The 24,100-nt window shown below is 38.8% G+C and overlaps 1 protein-coding gene across 2 annotated transcripts; it reads left to right on the forward strand.

Moving 5' to 3' along the window:
- Window positions 1–7,487: 7,487 nt before the first annotated feature.
- On the forward strand, window positions 7,488–23,897 carry LOC135617878 (glutamate synthase 1 [NADH], chloroplastic-like). 2 transcript variants are annotated; one of them, XM_065118598.1, is made up of 23 exons: window positions 7,488–7,699; window positions 8,046–8,626; window positions 8,744–8,863; window positions 9,096–9,209; window positions 9,983–10,135; window positions 10,244–10,344; window positions 10,527–10,623; window positions 11,109–11,218; window positions 11,317–11,420; window positions 11,602–11,781; window positions 11,862–12,205; window positions 12,296–12,366; window positions 12,448–12,917; window positions 13,226–14,095; window positions 14,715–14,869; window positions 15,152–15,313; window positions 15,565–17,133; window positions 17,584–17,802; window positions 19,314–19,582; window positions 21,218–21,523; window positions 22,260–22,527; window positions 22,800–23,057; window positions 23,336–23,897. In XM_065118598.1, the coding sequence occupies exons 2-23, from the start codon at window positions 8,261–8,263 to the stop codon at window positions 23,591–23,593; spliced, it is 6,564 nt and encodes a 2,187-aa protein (XP_064974670.1). In that variant the 5' UTR covers window positions 7,488–7,699; window positions 8,046–8,260; the 3' UTR covers window positions 23,594–23,897. The 2 variants fall into 2 exon arrangements, with proteins under 2 accessions (XP_064974670.1, XP_064974671.1); XM_065118599.1 differs by lacking the exons at window positions 7,488–7,699; window positions 8,046–8,626; window positions 8,744–8,863; ... (2 more) ...; window positions 10,244–10,344; window positions 10,527–10,623 and adding an exon at window positions 10,654–10,937.
- Window positions 23,898–24,100: the final 203 nt, after the last annotated feature.

Here is a 24,100-nt window from a genome sequence, read left to right on the forward strand (position 1 = left end):
ACCCAAGGAAAATGCACTTTTTAGCTCGAGGCTCTGATTTTCCTTCATTTACATGCGTGTATGTTGGATACCAAAAAATTTTTAAATCAGAGTAATCAGCAGGAGTACCTGACCAAACTTCCTCTGGAGTTTTAAAATTAAGTATTGTAGAAGGAGCTCGGTTGACAACGTAACAGGCCATATTAATCGCCTCTGCCCAAAAGTCCTTTGTCAACCCTACATTTGAGATCATACACCTTTCTCTCTCCAAGAGTGTTCTGTTTATACATTTGGCCATGCCATTTTGCTGAGGCATCACCCTAACAGTGCGATACCGAATAATTCCTTTATTTTTGTAGAATTCATCAAAGTCACTTTCACAAAATTCTATATCATTATCTATTCGAAGTCCCTTAATCTATTTACCTATTTGCTTCTTAATCAAAGCCTTCCATTGTTTAAAGGTTAGAAAAACATCATTTTTTTGCTTCAGAAAATAAACCCAAACTTTTCTAGAATAATCATCAATAAAAGTCAACATATACCTAGCACCACCCTTAGACTGAACATGAGCTGGACCCAAAAAGTCTGAATGAATATAGTCAAGAGTACCTTTCGTTTTGTAAACTGTTGGAGAATTGAAGCTGATTCTTTTTTGCTTTCCAAAAATGTAGCGTTCACAGAAATCTAATAGCCTAGTACTCTGTCCGCAAAGAAAACCAATTTTGCTCAATATGCTCAAACCTTTTTCGCTCATATGACCCAAACCCATATGTCATAATTTGGTGATGTCAGAATCAGACAATGATAATGACGAGACTATAACCGAGCATGTGACAATAGTTCCTTGCAAAATATACAAGTTACTAGACCCACAAGCTTTCATAACAATAAGGGCACTTCTAGAAACTTTCATGACTCCACCTTCAGTTGCTGCGTATTTACACCCAAGAGCCTCTAGGGTGCCTAAAGAGATGAGATTCTTTTTTAAATCAGAAACATGTCTAACATTAGTGAGCGTTCTCACAATACCATCATGCATTTTAATTCAAATTGTGCCTCTACCAACAACATCACACGCGACATTATTGCCCATCAAAATAATTCCATCATTACAAGATTCATATGTGAAAAACAAATCTCTATTGGAACATATGTGATAAGAATAACCCGAATCTAAAATTCATTTATTTTTAGACATCGTCTTGTCATCAGTAGCAAAAAAAATATTTCCAACATTCTCAACAAAATTTTCCTTTTGTTTTAATTTATTTTTCAATTTAAAACAATTAGCCTTAATGTGTCCCATTTTATGATAATATCTGCACTCCAAATTTTTATGTCTGGATCTAGATTTAGATCTATTATTGTCAAATTTTTATATCTACACCCTCAACTTGATTCCCTTTACTTTCCCCAGTGATATCCCTATCTATTTGCTCCTTAGATTTTAGTATAGATTTAATTTCCTAATACGAAATTATTTCTTTTCTATAAATCATAATATCACGAAAATACTTAACGGATTAGGGAAGAGAACACAAAAGTAAAAGGGTCTTATTCTTGTCATCAATTTTCGTATCTATATTCTCCAAATTCATAACTAAGGAATCAAATTTATCAAGATGTGAGAGTATAGATGTACCTTCAATCATCCGAAGCATATACAAACTCTGCTTCAAGTAGAGACGATTCTCCATTGTCCTCTTCATATACAAGGTTTTAAGCTTGTCCCACATGCTCTTAGTCGTAGTTTCGTAACTACCTCCCGTAAAACCCTATCAAAGAGATTTAAAATAATGCTTGATCGGGTCTTCTTATCCATACCTACAAGATCTTCCTTTGATGTATCACCTGGAATGTTCCCAGCTCCCTATAGTGTCAAATCAATTTTGTCGTGAACTAGAATGATCTCTATCTTGAGCTGACACATGCCGAAGTTGACATTTCTATCGAATTTCTCGACGACGATCTTTGTTATTGTCATCGTTGTCAAAAGATCCAGAAACCAGACTTTGATACCAGTTTGTTAGAGCTGGCCCTAGGAAATTTATCAAAGGATAATTTGGCAACCCAATAAAGATAATAAAATAGAAAAATAAAAGAGACAAGGACACTAGATTTACTTGGTTCGATCAATTGACCTCCACAGACGGAAGAAGAGCAAAACTCTACTATAAAGGGACAATTATAAATGTTCCTAGGTTATAAAACAAATGTAACTATTAAATAAAAAAAATATAAACTATAAGTTCAAATTATTTTAACTAAGTGTAGAATTAATAAAAATTAAACCTAAAGTAAATAATTAGATTTTATGGTATCTTTGGCTTCAAAATCTAGATCTTTATTTATAATTATAATAGAAATAACAAACTTAATTTTTGTGATGCTCGATACGAAACTAGGAGGCACTCGCTAAACTAGCAAACTATCTCAGGCAGAGACCGATAATATGTGTGACTGGGTGTGGATCGATACGTTTCTTCCTTCGGATTCCTATGGGAAAAGACGTACGTTGGTTTTCCATCTTGGAAGATAAGATTATACGACGTCGGCGTCGTGCTTGTCGAGAACCAAAGCGGATTCAAGAAGCAGCACTTTATCGTCGGACAGCAACATCTGTGGTGGCCGATGCATCAAACATGTCCAAGATTACTGACAGGAAACCAAGAATTCTGCCACCACCTGACAGTGAAAATATTGAGTTGCGTTAAATATTAGATCCTAATACTCGACTTAATCGAAGCCGAAGAAAGACTCGAGTGTTTTAAGATTAATTGTTGAAGCTCAACATGATCATTCCATCGAATGAAATAATATCTCATATAGTTTATTGTTTAATATTTTTATTCTGACCAATATTTTAAATCATGATTGGGAGGTTCCTATTCATGCAGACTCATCCAAGAGTAGTTCCCTATTCAGGTACGTAGCAATGGAATCAACGGCAGAAAAGCTCCAGAGAAAAATTGGCAGAATGCAGCAGACAGTTTCTGGTGAGTTGGGTTGGTGGGAGGGAGTTCATGGACGTCAGATTCAATGCATTGGAAGGTGAGAGCAGACAGACAAGAGACTTGCAGACAGAATCAGCTTCCAGCTTAATGTCTGTACAAATCAAGGGATCAGATTCATTCCAGCTCAAAATCTTTGACCATCATGTTCCACTACCAGTAATATTAATCCCAACTTCCATTAACATTAGTGGTCAATGAGGAACTCAAACACTTTGGGTTGTTGGATGCGATATCGATGAGACATTGTGAAAGAGCATGTCCAATGATCAGCACTGTTCCAGGTGGTGCGGTCAAAAGTCTTAGGCTGAAAGGATTTGGAAGGTGGGGAGCTAATGAAGGCCATCATTAAGATGGAAAGTAGACTCGGCCACTAATCTTGGTGGTGGGTTTTAAAAGCAAGTTGGAATGAGATTCCAGATTAAGAACAGACGCAAGAAAATATACTCTTGTCTGTCACCGACTCCCATCAGGTTGGAAGATGCTGATGCTTCAGTTCCATCGACCTACCATCCTCCATCAAACACTTGTTGATTCATAAGACCAGCATGATGGGCTGTGATCTGGCACCATCTTAAAGCGAAAACACCTTTTGTGCTGAATTCTCTCCGGTGGTAGAAAGGTTTGTGAGTCGGTGATCACATGAAACAAGGCGGCGAGCCAACCACCCGCAAACGTGACTGGCAATGATACCACCGATCTCCTCACAGAATCTACTCGTGGCATGTCTGCCCATAGATTGCGATTGCAATTGCAATTGCAATGAATCTGTGTGACGTCCTCAGCCGACGCCTAAATCCCTCGTGCCTCCTCGAGAAGGTGGGCTGCATCCGCCCCCAGGAAGTGGTAGGTCGAAGGGAGTAGGTGTGTGGCTCTTCCAACCCCGAACTCATTTGTCCTTCAACGAAGAAGACCTGTTCGTTTACTCTACGGACCTGCCAATGATCAGAGACAACAGTGAATACGTATGCGCAGTAGGTGTGTTCTTCTCGTCGAGTCATGGCTATCCAATCACAAGTCGGAAGCAATCTTCCACCGTCCACCGCTCCCAGATTCAAGGAATCGCCGGTTCTAAGTCGGTATGGCCCGGCGGACGAGGCTGCCTTTGACTTGTCCGGCAAGGCAGCGTCGTCACGGATGAGGCAGGCACGGCTTCTCGCTTGCAGGCGCGGTAGCGTGCGATTTCATGACGATGACTCGAAGGTTGGTGTGATCCAATTTAAGTCTTCTCCTCGGAGTAGGCGAAGTCTTGGCATATTCACATGTTGGTGTGATATCATAAGGAAGAAAGGAACTTGTAACGTATAAATGGCTTTTACCAGCAAAAATCTAACAGATGTCGAATCTGTATTTCAATTTCGAAGTAGTTTAAGTTGAATAGTGACAGACAGAATGTCATCAATCATTTATTATTTTACTACTGGATAAAGATTGAATACAAACGATATTCTTTTAGTTGAAAAATAACCAATAAAAGATTATTACCAGAAGAAATTGATGATTATCTTCTCATAAAATATTTATATAAATTATTTTATTCTTTTACGATCGTATATAAAAACTTATTTTTGGTATAATAAAAAGTAAGATCATTTTTTATCACTCGCGATCACATGCATTCATTTCGCGTAATTAATTTGTGTTGAAGGGATCGGATTATAAAATCTTTTTCAACTTTAGTGGTTATATAGATGATAAACTCGGAGGCTCAGTATTTTTATCTGAGAGACATCTTAAATAATTCTGCACAGGCCCAAAATCACATCGAATTAATCAAAATATAAATGACATCTATTCGTATGCTATGGTATCATATGTGACTCAAAAAAATATTGATCTTTTGTTAATGGATATAATTTTAGATTTTTAATGCTTAATCAAAATCAATAATTTCACAATAGTAATAAGAGAGCATTAAAAGATTGAAAAGAAGAGCACAAATGTTCCAAATTTATAAGCTTTAATAGAATCTATACATATATTAGGTATTGATAAATTTGAGATATATATATATATATATATATATATATATATATATATATATATATCATTTTGATTTGAACTCATAAATAATAATATATTATTTTCAAAGGAAAAGGGGGGAGGCGTCAAGTTTGATGTCCATCTCTACTATTTCAAGGGAAAAATAGAATCTTTAGAAATAAAGCAAGTTGTAATGATGTCTAAGTGAAGAGACCAAACCGGGCTCATGTGTTTCTTATTGAACACGTGCTTGCCTTCTCAGTTCAACACCCTTTGCCACTGCACCTTTCTGCCGCTTGCTGTATCTTTCAACCTTCAACATTAATACTTTATTTTCTTTTGATTTTTTTGGACAATTGTGTCAAAGACTTGGAAATGACTCTGCCATCATCTTATTGGAAAACTAATGCTATCATATGAGCAATTAAATTTACTCTCTCATCAGTATCAAAAAATAGATTTTTTTTCTCTGTTTATCAATTTTGAAATCCTGATCCTTATTTGACCTGATTAGCAATCCAGATAATATCTCAAAATTTAGAGCAAACATGAAATGCTTTTTCTTCAAATTGCACCATAAAAATTTTAGAATTCTTTTTATAATATTTTATTTGGTGTGAAAAACTTGTCAAAACAGCCTTCAAATAAAGTATTCAACAAATTTCACTATTATCTGATTCTCACTTCAAATCTTGAAACTTAGTTGGGATTAGAGGGGATTCTTTAACTATCTATTTAATATGCCAAATCTGTTTTAGGTTTAAGAATATAAATGATTATATATATATATATATATATATATATTTGATTACATGAATCTATTGGTTTAAGATTATTATTATTAAATAGTCTATTAATTTAATGGATCTTTTGAATACAAAAAAAATCATAATTGATGGTAATATTTAAATTAATCCGATTTGATTCAAATCTGGTAAGAAATCTAAATCGATATGCACAAAGATAGAGATTAAGTGAGATTCTTGATATAATTTCTCCGACGATCGAATTAGTTTCGAAATAAAATATAAAAATTTTAAGTAAAAAAAATATTTTTTTTGATAAATAAAATATTTTTTTGATATTAATTATTTTATTTTTCACTTATCGATTGTGTTGATATGTGTTGAATCATAATTTAAATAAATATTTTCTCAGTGAAGATACCAAAGGTTTTAAAAGTAGGTGGAGATGATCATCCAAACAAAGACTTTAAAATACTAAGCAAATTTCCACTTCTCACCTTTTGTTTGAACCTTTTATTTTATTTTTTGTACTTTTTTAAATCTCAGTTTATTTATTGATCCAATATTTGTTTGCATACATACCGAGACATATTTTACTGTCATCATCATTAAAAATACAGCACTCCGTCCTATTTATTGTCAATATCGAGGGAAACAATATATTAAACATTTTTTGGTATCTGAATATACATACACATACATACATATAGAATCTTCAAGTCACGGTAAACCAACTAACAATAATTCATACTCAAAATATTTGGTCAAACATCTTTCTATTGGCTTTGTTACAGTTGTCTTCCAGCAACATTCAATAATTACATCGAATGCAGACGGATATTATCGTTATTATTATTTATTTATTTTATTTGTGCTTAACTGTTAGGTGTTTAATTAAACCTCACACCATCATATCTAATTTCTCGTCAACCTACCACCACCCCACCTACCCCCCTCTCTTCCTCCGATTCTCGCTCTGCATCAAAAGAAATGAACTTTTTGGTACATCATATATATATATATAAACCGATTCGTCATGTAGTATGGGATGATCATATATTACGTGCATGAAATGGCAAGCAAAGCAAATAGGTGTGACTCGTTCTCCTTCTTCTCCTTCTACCTAAAGAACGGAGGTAACTTTGCAATGGATGTAAATAAACCGGTGATATCGTATGTAGATACCGTACATACGTCGACATCGAGTTTGGGCTGCTACAGTGTGCATGACGGAGACTATTGACGGTGGGTGATGCATGTGATGACAATAAGCTTTAATAGCGCCGAGAAATAAAATATTGTTGATTAGATACTGAGTCGTGGTCAATGGGAGGGGACGGGAAGGCGAGCGCGGGGGCCGGTACCGCCGGGCGTTCGGTTTGCGCTTGCGGTTGAGTAGAAGTGACGGCGACCGGGGGCCGTTGGCAGAACCGCGGAAGCACGGGACCGAGCCGGGGAGTGGCCGGGGGAGCTGTCGGTTGCGTGGGACCCGCCCACGAGAGGCCATCGAGTGCCGCGTGGGGCGACGTCCCATGACGTGTCCCGACAAGAGACAAGTCGTCCCTGTCGCGCTTGGGCCCCCCACCGTGGTTAAAAATAAGAAGGGCGATTTCAAGTTTAACACACCCCCTCCCAAAAATAATTGATGGAGAATAAAAGGAGAAAGGAAAAGGAAAACCTCCGCGGGGGTAGATGGGGTGGGGCCCGGCGGGAACTGGAACCGGGGCTATAAATAACCGCCTGCGCCCGGAGAGCGAGCTCTGAGAGAGAGACAGAGAGAGAGAGAGAGAGGGAGAGGGGGATCGGTTAGGGATCGGCTGACCGTCCGTGCTTTCTGTTTCTGTTTGTTCGTCCATTCGACGTTCTCTCATCCCGGCCTTCGATTGGGAGAGGCAGCCTCGCGGGCGGAGTCTCCAGAAGGGGTAGATCGTTCGTGATTGCGTCGGCTGGTTGGTGGGAGAGGAGGAGCGTTCTGAGGTGGGTTGGTGGAGGGAAGATCTGTCGAATACCCTATTGTTTTACAAGTAAAGAAAGAACATGATTAAAAAAAGATGAACTATCTTAGATCTCTATGGTTCGTCGTCGAGATCCGTGTGATGTCGGTTTCTCTTTGGTTTTTCCCCCTCGAAGTAGTTTGACTTTTGTTGTTTTGGGGTTTCTTTTATGCTAAGGAGTTAAAGATTCCTCCAAATCTCTGCTTTCGTTTATTATTTCCGTGGTAGATTCTGGCCTTATGTTCCTGTTCGTAGTTCCAGCCGGTGTTCTTGTTTGATTTCTGGGTTTCATCGAGGTTCATTTTTTTGGTCTTTCTCATGTATTGCAGGATAAATTTGCTTGATCCCCCGGCACGGCAGAATCCTCGAATCGGCTCTTTCTTCGGTTATAGCTTGCTATATAGTAGATCTGTTTCCTCTCGGCTGAATCCATCCAGTTGAAGCTTTCTAAGGCCTGGCAAACCCTCAGTCTTTTCTTTCTTGAAATCTCGAGGGAGAAGTCGTACATCCCCCCCTTTCCTTTGTTAGCTAGAGTTCGTCATCTATGGCGGCGGTCCCAGGTTCGGCCATCAAACTCCAGAATGAGTCGGTGGCTCTCCCTTCCGTTGTCAACCATAAGCGGAACGTCTGCCGCGGAGGTAGGGCTGCGCGATTCGCTGCCTACAGGCGAGCTCAGGCGGTGTCTTTGGAGAGCCAGTTTCTTGGTGCAAAGCTTCGAGCTTCTGAACGTGTTCAGCGTTGGCGGATCGATGGCCCGGGACGTTCCCCCAAGCTGAGGGTTGTCTCTCCATCTATGGCCCTGTCTCAGGTGCCGGAGAAGCCCCTTGGTCTCTATGATCCATCCTTCGATAAAGATTCTTGCGGTGTTGGCTTTATCGCTGAACTCTCGGGCGAGTATAGCCGGAAAACGGTATGTCTCTGTTCATATCTTTATGCTATTTTATGTCTGTTAAAAGAAATCGTATCTGTGGATAGCATTCTTGATCAGATTTGAATTTGGGTCCGTTTATGGCCGGTAACTCTGCAGGTTGCTGATTCCTTGGAGATGCTGGTGAGAATGGCTCATCGTGGTGCGTGTGGCTGTGAGACCAACACAGGCGATGGCGCTGGCATCCTCGTAGCACTCCCTCACGACTTCTTCATGGAGGCACGGATCTTGTCCTTTTCAATCGTTCTTCCTTGTCAAAGGCCTGCATGATGATGTTGAGTTCGTGTGTATTTGTTTAAGTTTTGTTTGTTTCTTTAAGGTTTATGTGTACCTATATGCCTTTGATGAAAATATTGAGCATCATGCAAATCCGTAACTTGAGTTATTTTCTTTAGTTTTGGAAATTATCCTTATCGATAGATGCCTTTGTTTTCTGCTATATGTGTTGCAGGTTACCGAGGATATTGGGATTCAACTGCCACCACCCGGTCTATATGCAGTTGGCATGTTTTTCTTGCCAACGGATGACAGTCGAAGGAAGGAAAGCAAAATTGTTTTCACTAAGGTAACTGTTTACTGTTGCTGACCTTGAATGGTCAGAACCACCCATCTGATCCTTTATTTCCAAGACAGATTTATTTTCAAATTCTTTTTGCCCTTTATTTTCAAACCGAGCGCACTAGTTTATTGCTATTGTCGGTGTTGCTGTTGGAGCGATTGTTAGCTCACGACCGAATTCCTGCAAGGATTTAGGTTGCTGTTATGATTGATTATTCTGCACGTGCATTTTCCTAAGCTTTTCTCTGTATACTCTGTCTGCCAGCTCCAACTTTATTTCATATTCAATTTGTTTCATGCGTATCTTTTTCAGACTTGCAAGGCATGCCCCACTACATGACATGTATAATTTTAACATCAAATAAGTGTCATTCCAGTATATTTCTATCAGAATTTCTCTTTCCACAGGGAAAATATTTTTCATGTTCCTTCTTCGGTTTAGTTGATTAAGTTTAAGTAGTTATTAGATCGAACTAATTTTTGTGTTCCTAAGATTCTTCTTAGATTAGATAATTTTTGATAACCTGGCATTTTGGGTAAACTTGAGAAATTGGTATGCTTAATTTGGCACATTACTTTTGGATTCTTCCTTTGGTACAACCAAAAGCTCTTGTTGGATGCTTCCTTTGGTATGTAAATGTCTCACTTGTAGGTTTCAGTTTCTTTTCTTTTTCATAATTTCTAAATGAGTTTTGTTTTATTATTTGTGTCTCCTTTGTACCTTTTAAAATGATTGATCTTCATAAGAACAGTCTGTTAATACTTTTATTGGGCATGCAGGTTGCAGAATCTTTGGGACATGTGGTTCTTGGTTGGCGCCCGGTACCAACAGATAACCGAGATCTGGGTGAGTCAGCTCGACAAACAGAGCCACTCATCGAACAAGTTTTCCTTACACCAAGTCCACGGTCAAGTGCTGATTTCGAGCAACAGGTTCTTTACTATGTCTTTATGTATTTCTTATTATAGACTCATGCAGTAATGGCTGTTTCTCACAACTTATTATCATGAGGTTTGACTCTTAATTCCAAATATATCTAGATGTATATACTACGGAGGGTTTCAATGGTAGCTATCCGAGCTGCCCTGAATCTGCAGCATGGTGGAGCTAGGGACTTCTATATATGCTCACTATCTTCCAGGTTAGTCCTTTTACTTATGATTTTCGATAGCAAAGGGGTGGATAGCTCATCTAATCAAGGGGATGACTAGCATAAGCTTTATACTGGGATTGACTAATCTTATTTATCTTCCTCGTTTTCTCTGTTGGATAGAGTTCTGAATCTTCTGCAATGAGCATCACTGACTAATATGATTTTGGCAGGACTGTGGTTTATAAAGGCCAGTTGAAACCTGTTCAGTTGAAGGACTACTACTATGCAGATCTCGGCGATGAAAAGTTTACAAGTTACATGGCCCTGGTAAATATAACCCTATCTGATCTTCTTCTTTATGTACAAACTCTGGTCAAAGCGGGCTGCAAGGGAAGACTCTGGTAATGGAACTCTTCTAAGGTTAAATGAGGTCTCTGAGGCATTAGACTTTGAATTATATCTCATACTCTGCTGTGTTCGGTACTACTTCAATTTGAGTGCTGAATAACTTGGGTGGGTTGGTGAGATCTTCATAGTCGATAACTTAGTAAACCATGTTGCAGAATCATGATGCAGTGCTCCCCATGGTCAGTGGGAGGAGAGTTCCAATTTGAAGGTGAAAAGAATGGTATTTGGTGAAGGTAGCCTAGGTTCCTGTGCTATTTTGTATTGGCAGTGAAGATAAAACAGAATATATGGTGCTTTTAAGTGCATTGATTTGAGTTTTATCTGATACCTAGATGAGACTCCAGAGTACAAGTTTGCAATGGTTCAATTTAGATCCCTGAGAAAAAAAATGCTCGCGTGTGCAGGTCCACTCACGATTCTCCACAAACACCTTTCCTAGCTGGGATCGTGCACAACCTATGCGTGTTTTGGGTCATAATGGTGAAATCAACACATTGCGAGGAAATGTGAATTGGTATGTGGAAGACGGAGTGGGTTTATGGTGTTGGATGTCATTTTCATGTAAACTCAACTTGTTTACATTGCATTTTTTTGTTTGTTTTGGCTTTGCAGGATGAAGGCACGAGAAGGCCTTTTAAAGTGCAAGGAACTAGGCTTATCAAAGAATGAAATGAAGAAACTTCTTCCGATTGTGGATGCTAGCTCATCGGATTCAGGTAGAATCTACCTTGATACTTGCAGTATTCTATGCCTTACTTTAAAGTGTGCTTGCGACTTGCGTATTGAATATTTGCCATGTTTCATTTCTATGTCTGAATACGTAGGTATTAAATGCGACATATTGCTGATTTCATACATACATGAAGGCTTGATCTGAAATAACTTGCATATTTCTAGGGGCATTTGATGGCGTTCTTGAACTTTTGGTCCGTGCTGGTAGAAGTCTCCCTGAAGCTGTTATGATGATGATTCCTGAGGCATGGCAGAATGACAAGAACATGGACCCTGATAGAAAGGCTTTGTATGAATATTTCTCAGCCCTCATGGAGCCCTGGGATGGACCTGCTCTAATATCTTGTGAGATTTTGCACAAACGCATGCTCTGAGTAATACTCCTAACATTGACTCTGCTGATGTGTGCTGATTTTCTCTTACAGTTACAGATGGTCGCTATCTTGGAGCAACTTTAGATCGTAATGGGCTGAGACCTGGACGGTTTTACATCACACATAGTGGACGTGTTATCATGGCTAGTGAAGTAGGTGTCGTAGACATTCCTCCTGCAGATGTGTTGAGGAAAGGAAGGCTTAACCCTGGGATGATGTTGTTAGTGGATTTTGAAAATCGTACTGTTGTTGATGATGAAGCATTGAAGAAGCAGTACTCACAAGCTAGGCCATACAGGGAATGGCTTAAGAGGCAGAAGATTTGTCTTGATGACATTGTCAATTCTATTCCTAAAAGTGACATGATTCCTCCAAACATATTTGGAACTGTACCAGTAAGTCTGTCTAATGTTATTTGAATGAATTATCATTCTTGATTCTCTTTGCATATTGGAAACTGAGTACTTGGTTTTTGTGGTCCTTAGTCCCAGAATCATGATGAGGACATGGAAAATATGGGGATTCGTGGTCTTCTGGCACCACTTAAGGCTTTTGGGTAACTCATCACTTAGTAATGGTACTTCTTGTTCTTGTCTACTTGCATAAAACTGCATGTTCTAAATTTGGTTACTTGCAGCTACACTGTTGAAGCTTTGGATATGCTGTTGTTGCCTATGGCAAAAGATGCCACTGAAGCTCTAGGTTCAATGGGAAATGATGCTCCCTTGGCTGTAATGTCAAACAGAGAGAAACTTTCATTTGAGTACTTCAAGCAGATGTTTGCTCAAGTTACAAATCCACCAATTGATCCAATTCGGGAGAAAATAGTTACATCTATGGAGTGCATGATTGGTCCAGAAGGCGATCTTACTGAAACCACTGAAGAGCAGTGCCATCGTCTCTCGTTGAAGGGGCCTCTTTTATCCATTGATGAAATGGAAGCTATAAAAAAGATGAACTACAGAGGTTGGCGCAGCAAAGTGCTTGACATCACGTATCCAAAAAAACATGGTCGAAAGGGTTTAGAGGAAACCTTGAATAGGATTTGCTTGGAAGCTCGTGCCGCAATCCGTGAGGGGTATACAACCCTTGTACTGTCTGACAGAGGTGAGGGCTCGAGAAATTTAGGGTACTCATGTCTGTTTGAAGGCATGATAGCATTGAGATCCCTAGATTCATCCCTTCGAAGTTTTTGTCCATCTCTGTTATTTAAGCAGATCATTTCACTTGCAGTTATTCTATAATCCGGCTTTCTGGTTCATTTCAGCTTCACATTTTCTGATTTTTATACTCTCCTTCTTGAGACCTTGTGATATTTATTGTTTTTTATGTAAATTGCATGCTGCTAAATGTTTATGATATCCATGTTATAAATTTTGGCATTAAAAGAGATTGAATCCTTGACTTTGATGTAGGCTTTTCGTCTGAGCGTGTTGCTGTAAGTTCCCTCTTGGCAGTTGGTGCTGTTCATCAACATCTAGTGTCAACGCTTGAAAGGACACGCATAGGGTTGCTGGTGGAATCTGCTGAGCCTCGTGAAGTACATCATTTTTGTACCCTTGTTGGATTTGGTGCAGATGCCATCTGCCCGTATTTGGCCATGGAAGCAATTTGGCGGTTGCAGATTGATGGAAAGATCCCTCCTAGAGTCGATGGTGAGTTTCATTCTCGAGAAGATCTTGTCAAGAGGTACTTCAAAGCGAGCAACTATGGAATGATGAAAGTTCTCGCTAAAATGGGAATATCCACTCTTGCATCTTACAAGGGTGCACAGATTTTTGAAGCTCTAGGTCTTTCTTCCGAGGTGATCGAGAAATGCTTCAAAGGAACCCCAAGTAGAGTTGAAGGTGCAACATTTGAAATGCTTGCCGGGGATGCCCTTTGTCTTCACGAATTGGCATTTCCAACCAGAGCTTTACCACTGGGAAGTGCAGAAGCATTGGCATTGCCTAATCCTGGGGATTACCACTGGAGAAAGGGAGGTGAAGTGCACCTTAATGATCCCCTTGCAATTGCTAAGTTACAAGAGGCAGCCAGAGCTAATAGTGTTGCAGCATACAAAGAATACTCTAGGCGTATACAGGAGCTGAACAAGACATGCAACTTGCGTGGTATACTGAAGTTTAAGGATGTCGCTGAGAAGGTTCCCTTGGATGAAGTAGAGTCTGCCAGTGAGATTGTCAAGCGTTTCTGCACGGGGGCAATGAGTTATGGTTCAATCTCGTTAGAAGCACATTCTACCCTAGCAATTGCAATGAATAAAATTGGAGGCAAATCTAATACGGGTATGATCTTATTTGAAACAGCCCATAAAATCTTTTTAGTGTCTGATCTTTTCGTATGTTAATCACATCACCTGTTCATACCTACCACTGGCTAAATTGTTTTTAGTTGATTAAGAAGCTTAAATGTTCTCGTGAAATTTGCTCTTTATTTTTCTTCTTCCTACCAATGAATAATTTACCCCGACTGTTAGGTGTACTTCTTTTTCTTCAAGGTATTAAAACTACTGACCTACCATTTATTCGGTATTGTTTTAAAGGTGTTTCTTCGTTGGGTGTTTTTATAGTTCTATCTTAATATTTCAACTCAAAGTCCCTTTCTATTTTAAGCTTTGGGTCTTTATATCTGTTGTCGTGTTTGTCAGTAAATTTTAGTTATGCTAACCTTTTCCAGGGTTTTTTAGAAGGAAAACTTGCGCCTATATTTGAGATTTGATCTAGTGCTTCATTGTTTTTGTGTTTTATGAAAAACACATCAGGTTTTTACAAGTGCATGTTTATGTTGCTAGCTTTGTGTATATTGATTGTTTGTGGGTTATCTTATGATAGCTGATAGAGGTAAAGATGGGGATTATCTTTTATTTTGTCATGCTAGCTTATTTCTTCTTCAATCTTTTTGAAGGTGAGGGAGGTGAGCAACCTGCTCGTATGGAACCCCTGTCAGATGGTTCAAGGAATCCAAAGCGGAGTGCGATTAAACAAGTGGCAAGTGGTAGGTTTGGAGTGACAAGCTACTACCTCACAAACGCAGATGAGCTCCAGATAAAGATGGCTCAGGTAATCACGTAAAGCATAACAATCCTGATCCAAAACTTTTATCTTTGAAATTTGAACAATGGGGAATCTTCTACCTTTGTACCTCCTCTTTCCTCCTATTGGAACATAAGTTCCTCTTGTTTATGAATCTGTGTTCATGGGCAGATGATGCTGAGTCTACAAAGCACTAATGTGTCTTTGTATCTATAACTGATGAATACCTTTGAAATTTGGTGAGATCGTATTTCTGGAATTCATTTTGCTTGTTGTATGCTTCTGTTTGATGATCTTGTTACTTTGCAGGGCGCTAAGCCAGGTGAAGGAGGCGAACTTCCAGGTCATAAAGTTATTGGTGATATTGCAGTCACTAGAAATTCCACTGCCGGTGTGGGTCTTATTAGTCCTCCTCCTCACCATGATATATATTCAATTGAGGACCTTGCACAACTTATTCATGACCTTAAGGTATTTGATCATGATAAAATGATTCTTCTCCTATATTGTTTTGCCCATGCAAGTGATCATTAAAAATGTTGTTTCATGAAGATTGAAAAATTAGTATTTTCCTCATTTTGCTTTCATTTTGAATGTCCCTCATCCTTGTAATTCCTTATATGAAAACCATTGGTAGTAGGACAATTTGCATTTTGGTTTGCTTGTGTGAGAGGCTTTACATCTATGTTTATATGAAGCAAGTCCATAATTTTGTTTTGTAGAACTCGAACCCAGGTGCTCGAATCAGTGTTAAACTAGTCTCTGAGGCTGGCGTTGGGGTAATTGCTAGTGGAGTTGTAAAAGGACATGCAGACCATGTTTTGATATCTGGCCATGATGGGGGTACTGGTGCCTCTCGTTGGACTGGCATTAAAAATGCAGGGCTTCCCTGGGAGCTAGGTTTGGCAGAGACACATCAAACTCTAGTTGCAAATGACCTCCGTGGCCGAACAGTCCTGCAAACTGATGGCCAGTTAAAAACAGGACGAGATGTTGCAATTGCTGCTCTACTTGGTGCAGAAGAGTTCGGTTTCAGCACTGCACCTTTAATTACTCTTGGTTGCATTATGATGAGGAAGTGTCACAAAAATACTTGCCCAGTTGGCATTGCCACTCAAGATCCTGTACTTCGTGAAAAATTTGCTGGAGAGCCTGAACACGTTATAAACTTTTTCTTTATGCTGGCAGAGGAAGTTCGTGAGATTATGTCACAGCTGGGCTTTCGAACAATTAATGAGATGGTTGGTCGTGCAGACATGCTTGAAATTGACAAGGAAGTGGCCAAGAGTAATGAAAAATTGGGAAATATTGATCTGTCATTGCTGCTTAGACCTGCAGCTGATATTCGTCCAGGAGTTGCCCAATATTGCATTCAGAAACAGGATCATGGTCTGGAGATGGCATTGGATCAGGATCTCATCACTTCATCAAAAGCTGCTCTTGAAAAAGGCTTACCTGTTTATGTTGAGACACCAATCCGCAATGTAAATCGTGCAGTCGGTACCATGCTTAGTCACGAGGTCACTAAACAATATCAATTGAAAGGCTTGCCTTCAGATACCATCCATATTAAGCTAGTTGGAAGTGCTGGTCAGAGCCTAGGGGCTTTTCTCTGCCCAGGAATCACCCTCGAGCTTGAGGGTGACAGCAATGACTATGTTGGGAAAGGATTATCTGGTGGCAAAATTGTCGTTTATCCTCCAAGAGAGAGCCAATTTGACCCAAGTGAAAACATTGTTGTTGGCAATGTTGCACTATATGGAGCTACAAGTGGGGAGGCATATTTTAACGGAATGGCAGCAGAGAGATTCTGTGTCCGAAACTCAGGTGCAAGAGCAGTTGTTGAAGGTGTTGGTGATCATGGATGTGAGTACATGACTGGTGGTACAGTTGTTATTCTTGGCAAAACAGGAAGAAATTTTGCTGCTGGTATGAGTGGTGGAATTGCATATGTTTTTGATGTGGATGGGATGTTTCACACAAGATGCAATCCTGAATTGGTTGATCTTGAAAAGATTGAAGATGGAGAAGATATCACAACCTTGAGAATGATGATACAACAACATCAGCGCCATACCAGCAGTGTGTTGGCAAGAGAAGTCCTCTCCAACTTTGACTCTCTGCTGCCTAAGTTTGTTAAAGTATTTCCAAGAGATTATAAAAGAATTGTTCAGAACTTGAAGATAGAACAAGCAGCCAAAGATTCTGAGGAGCAAGAAGAAAAGGAGCTGATGGAGAAGGATGCATTTGAAGAACTCAAGAAAATGGCAGCAGCATCTTTAAACGGCAAGGTAAGATACTTCATGATTGTGATGGATTGTTTGTGTACTGTTTATATCTTGATTTTTGCCCTTATTATCTCAGGTTATTCAATGATATTTCTGTAGTAATCTTAATTTAACCCACTTTTTTGTTGATTGTATCTTTCATCCAGCTGTCTTGATACATCATTTTGAGAAGTTGACCTTACCAGAAGAATCTTCCTTTATGAAATTATATATTTGTAATTCTCTATCCAAGTTTCAATTTGTTAATATCATGACAAAATTTCCCCTCTTGCTCTGTTAGGGAACCTGTTTCTTAGTTCTGCAAAATTACCCACTCCACAGAATTTCATTTTAATCCATGAAAATTTCTTATGCCTGTACAGAATCTGTAGATTTTTGATGTGCAGAGCCAGAGTGTTAACTTTCTTTTACTGTCATAGACACAAGGGCTAAATGGAGTTATTTTATATACAGAAAGCGGAAGGTTTGGCTGCAGCAAAAAGGCCAACACAGGTTGATAACGCTGTCAAGCATCGAGGTTTTATTGCTTATGAGCGGCAGGGTATCTCATACAGGGACCCTAATGATAGAATCAAAGATTGGAAAGAAGTTGCCACAGAATCAAAACCTGGGCCACTAATGAAAACCCAATCTGCTCGCTGCATGGACTGTGGAACTCCCTTTTGTCATCAGGTAAAATGTTATTATCTAGACCAAGAAAGGTTCATGCTAAATCATCACCGAGATCTTTTAATGTTCATTTGTATTGATGGTAAAATTTGGTGCATTGAAATTTGCTTTCTTCTGCTACTTCTTAAGCTGTGTCAAAATGTTTGGTTTCTTATTTTGTTGTACGTAAAGGGTCCAAGGTTTATATGATATTAGTAAGAATGGGCAGTGGCAGTATTTACCAGTCACACAGAGTACTGGTATGTTACCAGGTAAGTCGGTGGGGTACCCAGTAGCAGACATTTATCAGGAAGTTCCTTTTTTCTGTTTTTTCAGCCTTTCCTAGGCTTTTTTGTTTTCTAAACTCAGGATATATTAGCGTACTGACACTCGGCACGCTGATATAGACTGTATGAAACCAGTCTGAGCCCTGATTGGTATTGTACAATACCAGTATACGAAATCATCAACCTTGAATAAGAGTTTAGTGGGTTTGTGCCAACATAAGAAAACGTCATTAAACCTAAAACAATAAACTTAAAGAAATAATAAATTGCTAGAGGTTTGCATCGTGATGTACTTAGGTACTTCATTCTATCTGTACTCCCATTTAATCACCTAGCATTTGAAAGTTATGTAATTATGCAGGATCTTAGTTAATTATTCACAGTTTTGTTCCAGATTTAGCAAATTTGAATTTGAGGTACTTGCAGGATGTGATAGAGATCTGGTTTAATAAGCTCCATGTCTTTGTAAAACGAGGCCTTTATTATATGAAAATGATTTACATTTCCGGTGCTATATGGAACATATGTGATCGGTTATGTGGAACTAAACTAGTTTATATCATGACAAATGCTACCAAAATTGTGGCTTGGAAATTCTTTTTTGCATGTCTATTGAGTTTACAATGGCGTAGTAGGATATAAAATAATAATTAGATTTAGGTCATATCGCCACCATCAAAGGTTAGTTGTCAGATACCGGCTCTTAGAATTTAGAATTAGTTGTCTAATTGAACTTGGTTCGTTCTTATTTTGATTATAAAACAATCTTTTATGGAATTTTGAAGTCCTAATTGCTTAAGGTGCATGAACTGTGAATTAAATTTTCCACCAGTCATTATACCCTGGTAACCCGATATTGAGCCTGGTCAAACCATGCATAACTTTTTGTTTTCTAGAGTAGTCTGTATTGTTACATTTTTAGGGCCATTAAAGCAAAGCTTACGAAAAGCTGCTGTGCTGTCCTTTTCTGGGGCAGGAAATTTGATCTTGATTCTTATAGTGAATATAGTAACCCCTCGAGGATGACTATCAACACCTAAAAAAATTTGGTCTTTGCTGGATGTTTTGCCTTGTAATAATCTATTCCTCTTTCTGTTGCTTTTTTAAAGCATAATTTTCTTTTGTGGCTTCTCAATGTTGAGCATGATCAGGTGCTCATAAATGCCTTTCTTTGGTCCTGAATAAATGTGTGATCATGTATTTATATCAATATCTTAAATCTTCTTTTTCGACTCTTCCATCTTGCAGGAGAACTCTGGTTGCCCTCTTGGAAATAAGATACCAGAATTTAATGAACTGGTCCATCAAAATAGGTGGCGAGAAGCCTTAGATAGGCTTTTGGAGACAAATAACTTCCCAGAATTTACTGGTCGAGTTTGCCCTGCTCCTTGTGAAGGATCATGTGTTCTTGGCATCAATGAGAATCCTGTATCTATTAAAAGCATAGAGTGTGCCATCATAGACAAGGCATTTGAAGAAGGATGGATGGTACCTCGTCCTCCACAAAAGAGAACAGGGTAAAATTTCTTCTCATTTCTGTTACCTCAAGCAATCATCGAAAGTTTTGTATTTCTATTTCTGTGGCTTAGTTCTTAGGACCCAACCAAGTACCAATTAGTTAATGTTTCTTGGTTCTGTTTTGTGTATCTGTAGCTTCTGTCATGCTCTGCAAAAATTATTGGGTCATTCTGGAAATTCTTGTGGAAGAATGGAGTTGCATTTATGTGCTATAGTGTTAACGAGTTATTAAAAATAATCATTGACCTGCAGAACTGATCATTTATGTAATTTTATATAAAAGAAAGCAAATTGAAGTCATAGGACCACTGAATATCCTTGTAAATAATTATTTCAATGCAAGGAAAATTCAAAATCTCAGAGTATCTATTGCACCCTGCTTAGTCATCAGTATTGGAAGGTTATAATGGTACATAGGGGTAGATGAGCCTACAATTAACATCTTGGGTTTGGTTTTGCACCCTGTACGTCAAAAGCTATTAAGTTAACGGGTCTATTGAGCTGGGTCTAGTGCTATGGATCTAGAATTAGTCAGGTAACGACACATCGTGAGATGAAGTCATGAGTGCACCATGGGCCTTGCATGTCGTCTACTAGGGAATGATTTTGGCTGTATAATACCTTAGCATCAAGGTGCGGCACCCTAATATTGGAAGTGGAATGAGGATGACGATGACATTGGCTTAGATTAGTTTTCTACTAACAACTTGGTTTAGTCATTTTGGACATGTAGTTTTGGGGCCACTGCATCCAAGATATTGAATTGGTAGGCAGATGGGATTTGGTTGACAATATCAATGGAAATTCACAGTAATCTCTCTTGATTTGATGGTGAAGTTATCAATCACTGAGAGTCCGGGTCTGTTCTCATTTTATTTTCATTGACAACTTGTTCGGTCCTTCCGAGGGAGTCGCAGATGTCCTCCATTGATTGGATGAGCTCCCTTCTGCTGTTTCATTTATATGCCTCAGAGTTATATGGCATTGTTCAGAATGATTCTCTGTTTGTAAGAAAGAAAAATAATCTCATCAACTTGCTTGCAATAATATTTGTTTTGGATATAGCTTTACTGATTTCCTCTAAGAAATTAAATAATGATTAAATAAATAATCCCAATAGGCCAAGAAGTCTGATCCTATGTATGCCCTTTAGTGGACATTTCTCCATATCATGTTAGGACACAACCTGCTGCTGATGTGAACAGCCTGAATTTCAATTAGATTTTGAGATGAATGGATATGCAAATTTTAACTTAAATCTTTCTGTTTTCCTTACGCAAACAAGAGAGGGAGCAACATTTTGTTCTTACTACCATCAGCAGAGCATTAAACATACTTTTATGTGCTAATACCTGTGCCAGATTTAAGTAATAAATAGTGGCTGTTCTGAAGGTAAACTAAAGTTGATGTTTTCTTGGTAACTTATAAGAACTATTTTAAATGCTTCATTCTTGTAGTCGTATATCTTTGATTAATTTCAAACAATATTTTTTCTTTTATTTAAATAGTAGTGTTCTTACCTGTCTAGTTATCTTTTATCAGACATACAAGAAAGGAATGGACTAGCTTTTTGACTCCTGAAAGGTGTAATATAGATAGTTTATTTGTTGGTAAATCTTGTGTAATTGATGCAGGAAGAGAGTTGCCATTGTTGGTAGTGGTCCAGCCGGTCTTGCTGCAGCTGATCAACTAAATAAAATGGGTCACCTGGTCACTGTTTACGAACGTGCTGATCGCATCGGTGGTCTAATGATGTATGGAGTTCCAAACATGAAGGCTGACAAGGTTGATGTTGTTCAACGCCGTGTAGACCTGATGACTAGGGAAGGTGTTAACTTTATGGTGAATGCTAATGTTGGAGTTGACCCCATGTACTCCCTCAACCATCTCCGTGCTGAGAATGATGCCATCGTGTTGGCTTGTGGAGCTACAAAGCCAAGGTAACAACGAGAGATGTATTAATATGAACATCTGTTTGAATTCATCTGAATTTCATTTTGCATTTGTCATGCCTGGCTACACAATCCTTCTGGACAAAAATTCTGCAAGACTTGTTTATGGATACATGCAAATCATAATAAATTTACAAAGTACATTTCTTTCCATCTTAGAATGCAATTTTGTTAGAATTGCTCAAGTAGATATTATCATGTTATGAATATAGATTTTCAGCACATAAGCAAAATAATGCTGTACGTTGATTTAAATTTGTGCATATACCTGAGATAACTTATTCATGGAAGTATTCAGTTGATTCTCTTATAAAGTTTGAGTTGACAATCTGTACTAAACATAACTTGAAGTTTGACTGACTCACTGTGTAAATATGATATGCATTTTTTTTCCTTCCATTTCTGTGTCTAGATATTCCCTTGTTAAACAATGAACCCCAGTTTCAATTCAGGTGTTACAATTGCTGCTGAACCTACTGTTATTATGTTTATTGGTGGGAATTATGCTTACTTAATGTTATATATATATTACTTCATTTCTAGCATATGTACATCCTCTCTCTCTCTTCTCTCTCTCAGACACAGTGAATCTTGACTATAATTATCTACCATGGTGTCTTTTTGTTGATGCTTGTATGTTGTCCTCTTGATTGTAAAAGCCATATTGACCCAGGTGTTATGTTACTTGTAGTGGGCTCATGCACTGAAAATGCTTCTTGTGCAGGGATCTTCCTGTTCCTGGAAGAGAACTCTCTGGAGTTCACTTTGCTATGGAGTTTCTCCATGCAAACACCAAAAGCTTGCTTGATAGCAATCTGCAGGATGGTAAATACTTGTCTGCTAAGGGGAAGAAGGTGGTTGTGATTGGTGGTGGAGACACAGGAACAGATTGTATTGCAACATCTATACGACATGGCTGCACCAACATGATCAATCTAGAACTCCTTCCAGAGCCACCTCAAAAACGAGCACCAGGCAATCCATGGCCACAGGTTCAGTACCCTCCCTTGGTTACCATTGATTTGTCTGTTATGATCATCTGTTTAGATTAGTTCAAGATGCATTCAATTGTGGACCTTCTTGAATTTAGTTTTTCTAATATCTCTAGGTTCTATTTTTCTATTTTTTTTTTCCTTTATAATTTCTTTCTTGTAAAGGGTAAGCAAGTATTCTTCTTCTAGCTCTTAAAATTTTGAAAGCAAACTACAACCATTGTACGGTGGCAACTACGGTTCTGATTCTAGCTCTTAAAACTTTTCTACAGTGGCCTCGCATTTTTCGAGTAGATTATGGTCATCAAGAAGCATCAGCCAAGTTCGGAAAAGATCCACGATCCTATGAGGTCCTGACTAAACGATTCGTGGGAGACGAAAGTGGAGTTGTCAAAGGCCTTGAGGTGGTCCGTGTACATTGGGCAAAGGATAGTAGTGGCAAATTCCAGTTTGAGGAAATCAAGGGTTCGGAGGAGATTATAGAGGCTGACCTGGTTCTTTTAGCCATGGGTTTCCTTGGTCCAGAGTTGGTGAGTTCTTTCTCTATTGTTCCTAAACTATTTGGGTTTTCTGTAGATAATTCATGAACTATCCTTTCTTGTTCTTTAGCAAGTTTTATTTGTTTTCCTCTGTATCTTTATAAACCCTGATCAAGTCATCTCCATTGCTTTCTCATGAAGATGAATATGGCATTGTTTTACTACATGCATCTAGCAAAAATTTTAATTCTGCATGATAAGACTTAAGGCTCTACATGGTTATCTCTGTCAATGGGGGTACCGACTCATGCTCTCAACAATCTTCACAGACGATTGCTGATCAGCTGGGCTTGGAGCGGGACAACAGGTCGAACTTCAAGGCAGAGTACGGGCGTTTCTCGACCAGCGTAGATGGGGTGTTTGCTGCAGGAGACTGTCGACGAGGCCAGTCGCTTGTCGTTTGGGCCATTAACGAGGGCCGTCAAGCTGCCTCCCAGGTGGACAAGTATCTGATGAACGATGTGAATACTTGTAGCAAGGAGAACCCTGTCTCCAGTGAAGATTTAGTCCACAGAGTGACTGCCTAGATTTATGGTCGGTCTGTCCGTTCCGTCCAATCGACACCATGTTTGGGAGAAAAGCATCTCTGGCTACCAATGTAGTCACTCTGTCAAAACAAAGTAACGTAGGTGGTCTTATATATGTTCAGGGTGCTAATTTTGAAGGGTTTTTTTTTTCATGTGTTGCAGTCAGCATTCTAGGGTTGTGGCCTCGGCGTTTTTCTTTTTCTCTTGGTTGTTTTTGTCCAGAAGCTGTATTTGCTGCGATGATGAATAATAATGTACAGTTCCTTATTCTTTTGGAAACAATAGATAGAGGAATTGGAATCTATGAATTTGCTTTCTACGACTTAATATAGATCTAGGAATGTAATTTTATTCGATTTGGTATGGGACAAGCAGGATATACCATGTGAGTGAGGGTGCCAAATCTCGTATGATATGATTATCGTTTGTCAACATGTTTCAATCCGTATCGATTGAATATCAATCCTAAGTCCTAACCATACATTTAAGGAATAAGAAAATGAGAAG

The sequence above is a fragment of the Musa acuminata genome, chromosome BXJ2-7 (assembly GCF_036884655.1).
Source record: "Musa acuminata AAA Group cultivar baxijiao chromosome BXJ2-7, Cavendish_Baxijiao_AAA, whole genome shotgun sequence".
Lineage (NCBI taxonomy): Eukaryota > Viridiplantae > Streptophyta > Magnoliopsida > Zingiberales > Musaceae > Musa > Musa acuminata.

Coding starts and splice junctions, on each gene's coding strand:
- LOC135617878 (XM_065118598.1), top strand. CDS start 8,261: ATGGCGGCGGTCCCAGGTTCGGCCATCAAACTCCAGAATGAGTCGGTG. Junction 8,864..9,095: donor CTCACGACTTCTTCATGGAG/GCACGGATCTTG, acceptor TATGTGTTGCAG/GTTACCGAGGATATTGGGAT. Junction 9,210..9,982: donor GCAAAATTGTTTTCACTAAG/GTAACTGTTTAC, acceptor TTGGGCATGCAG/GTTGCAGAATCTTTGGGACA.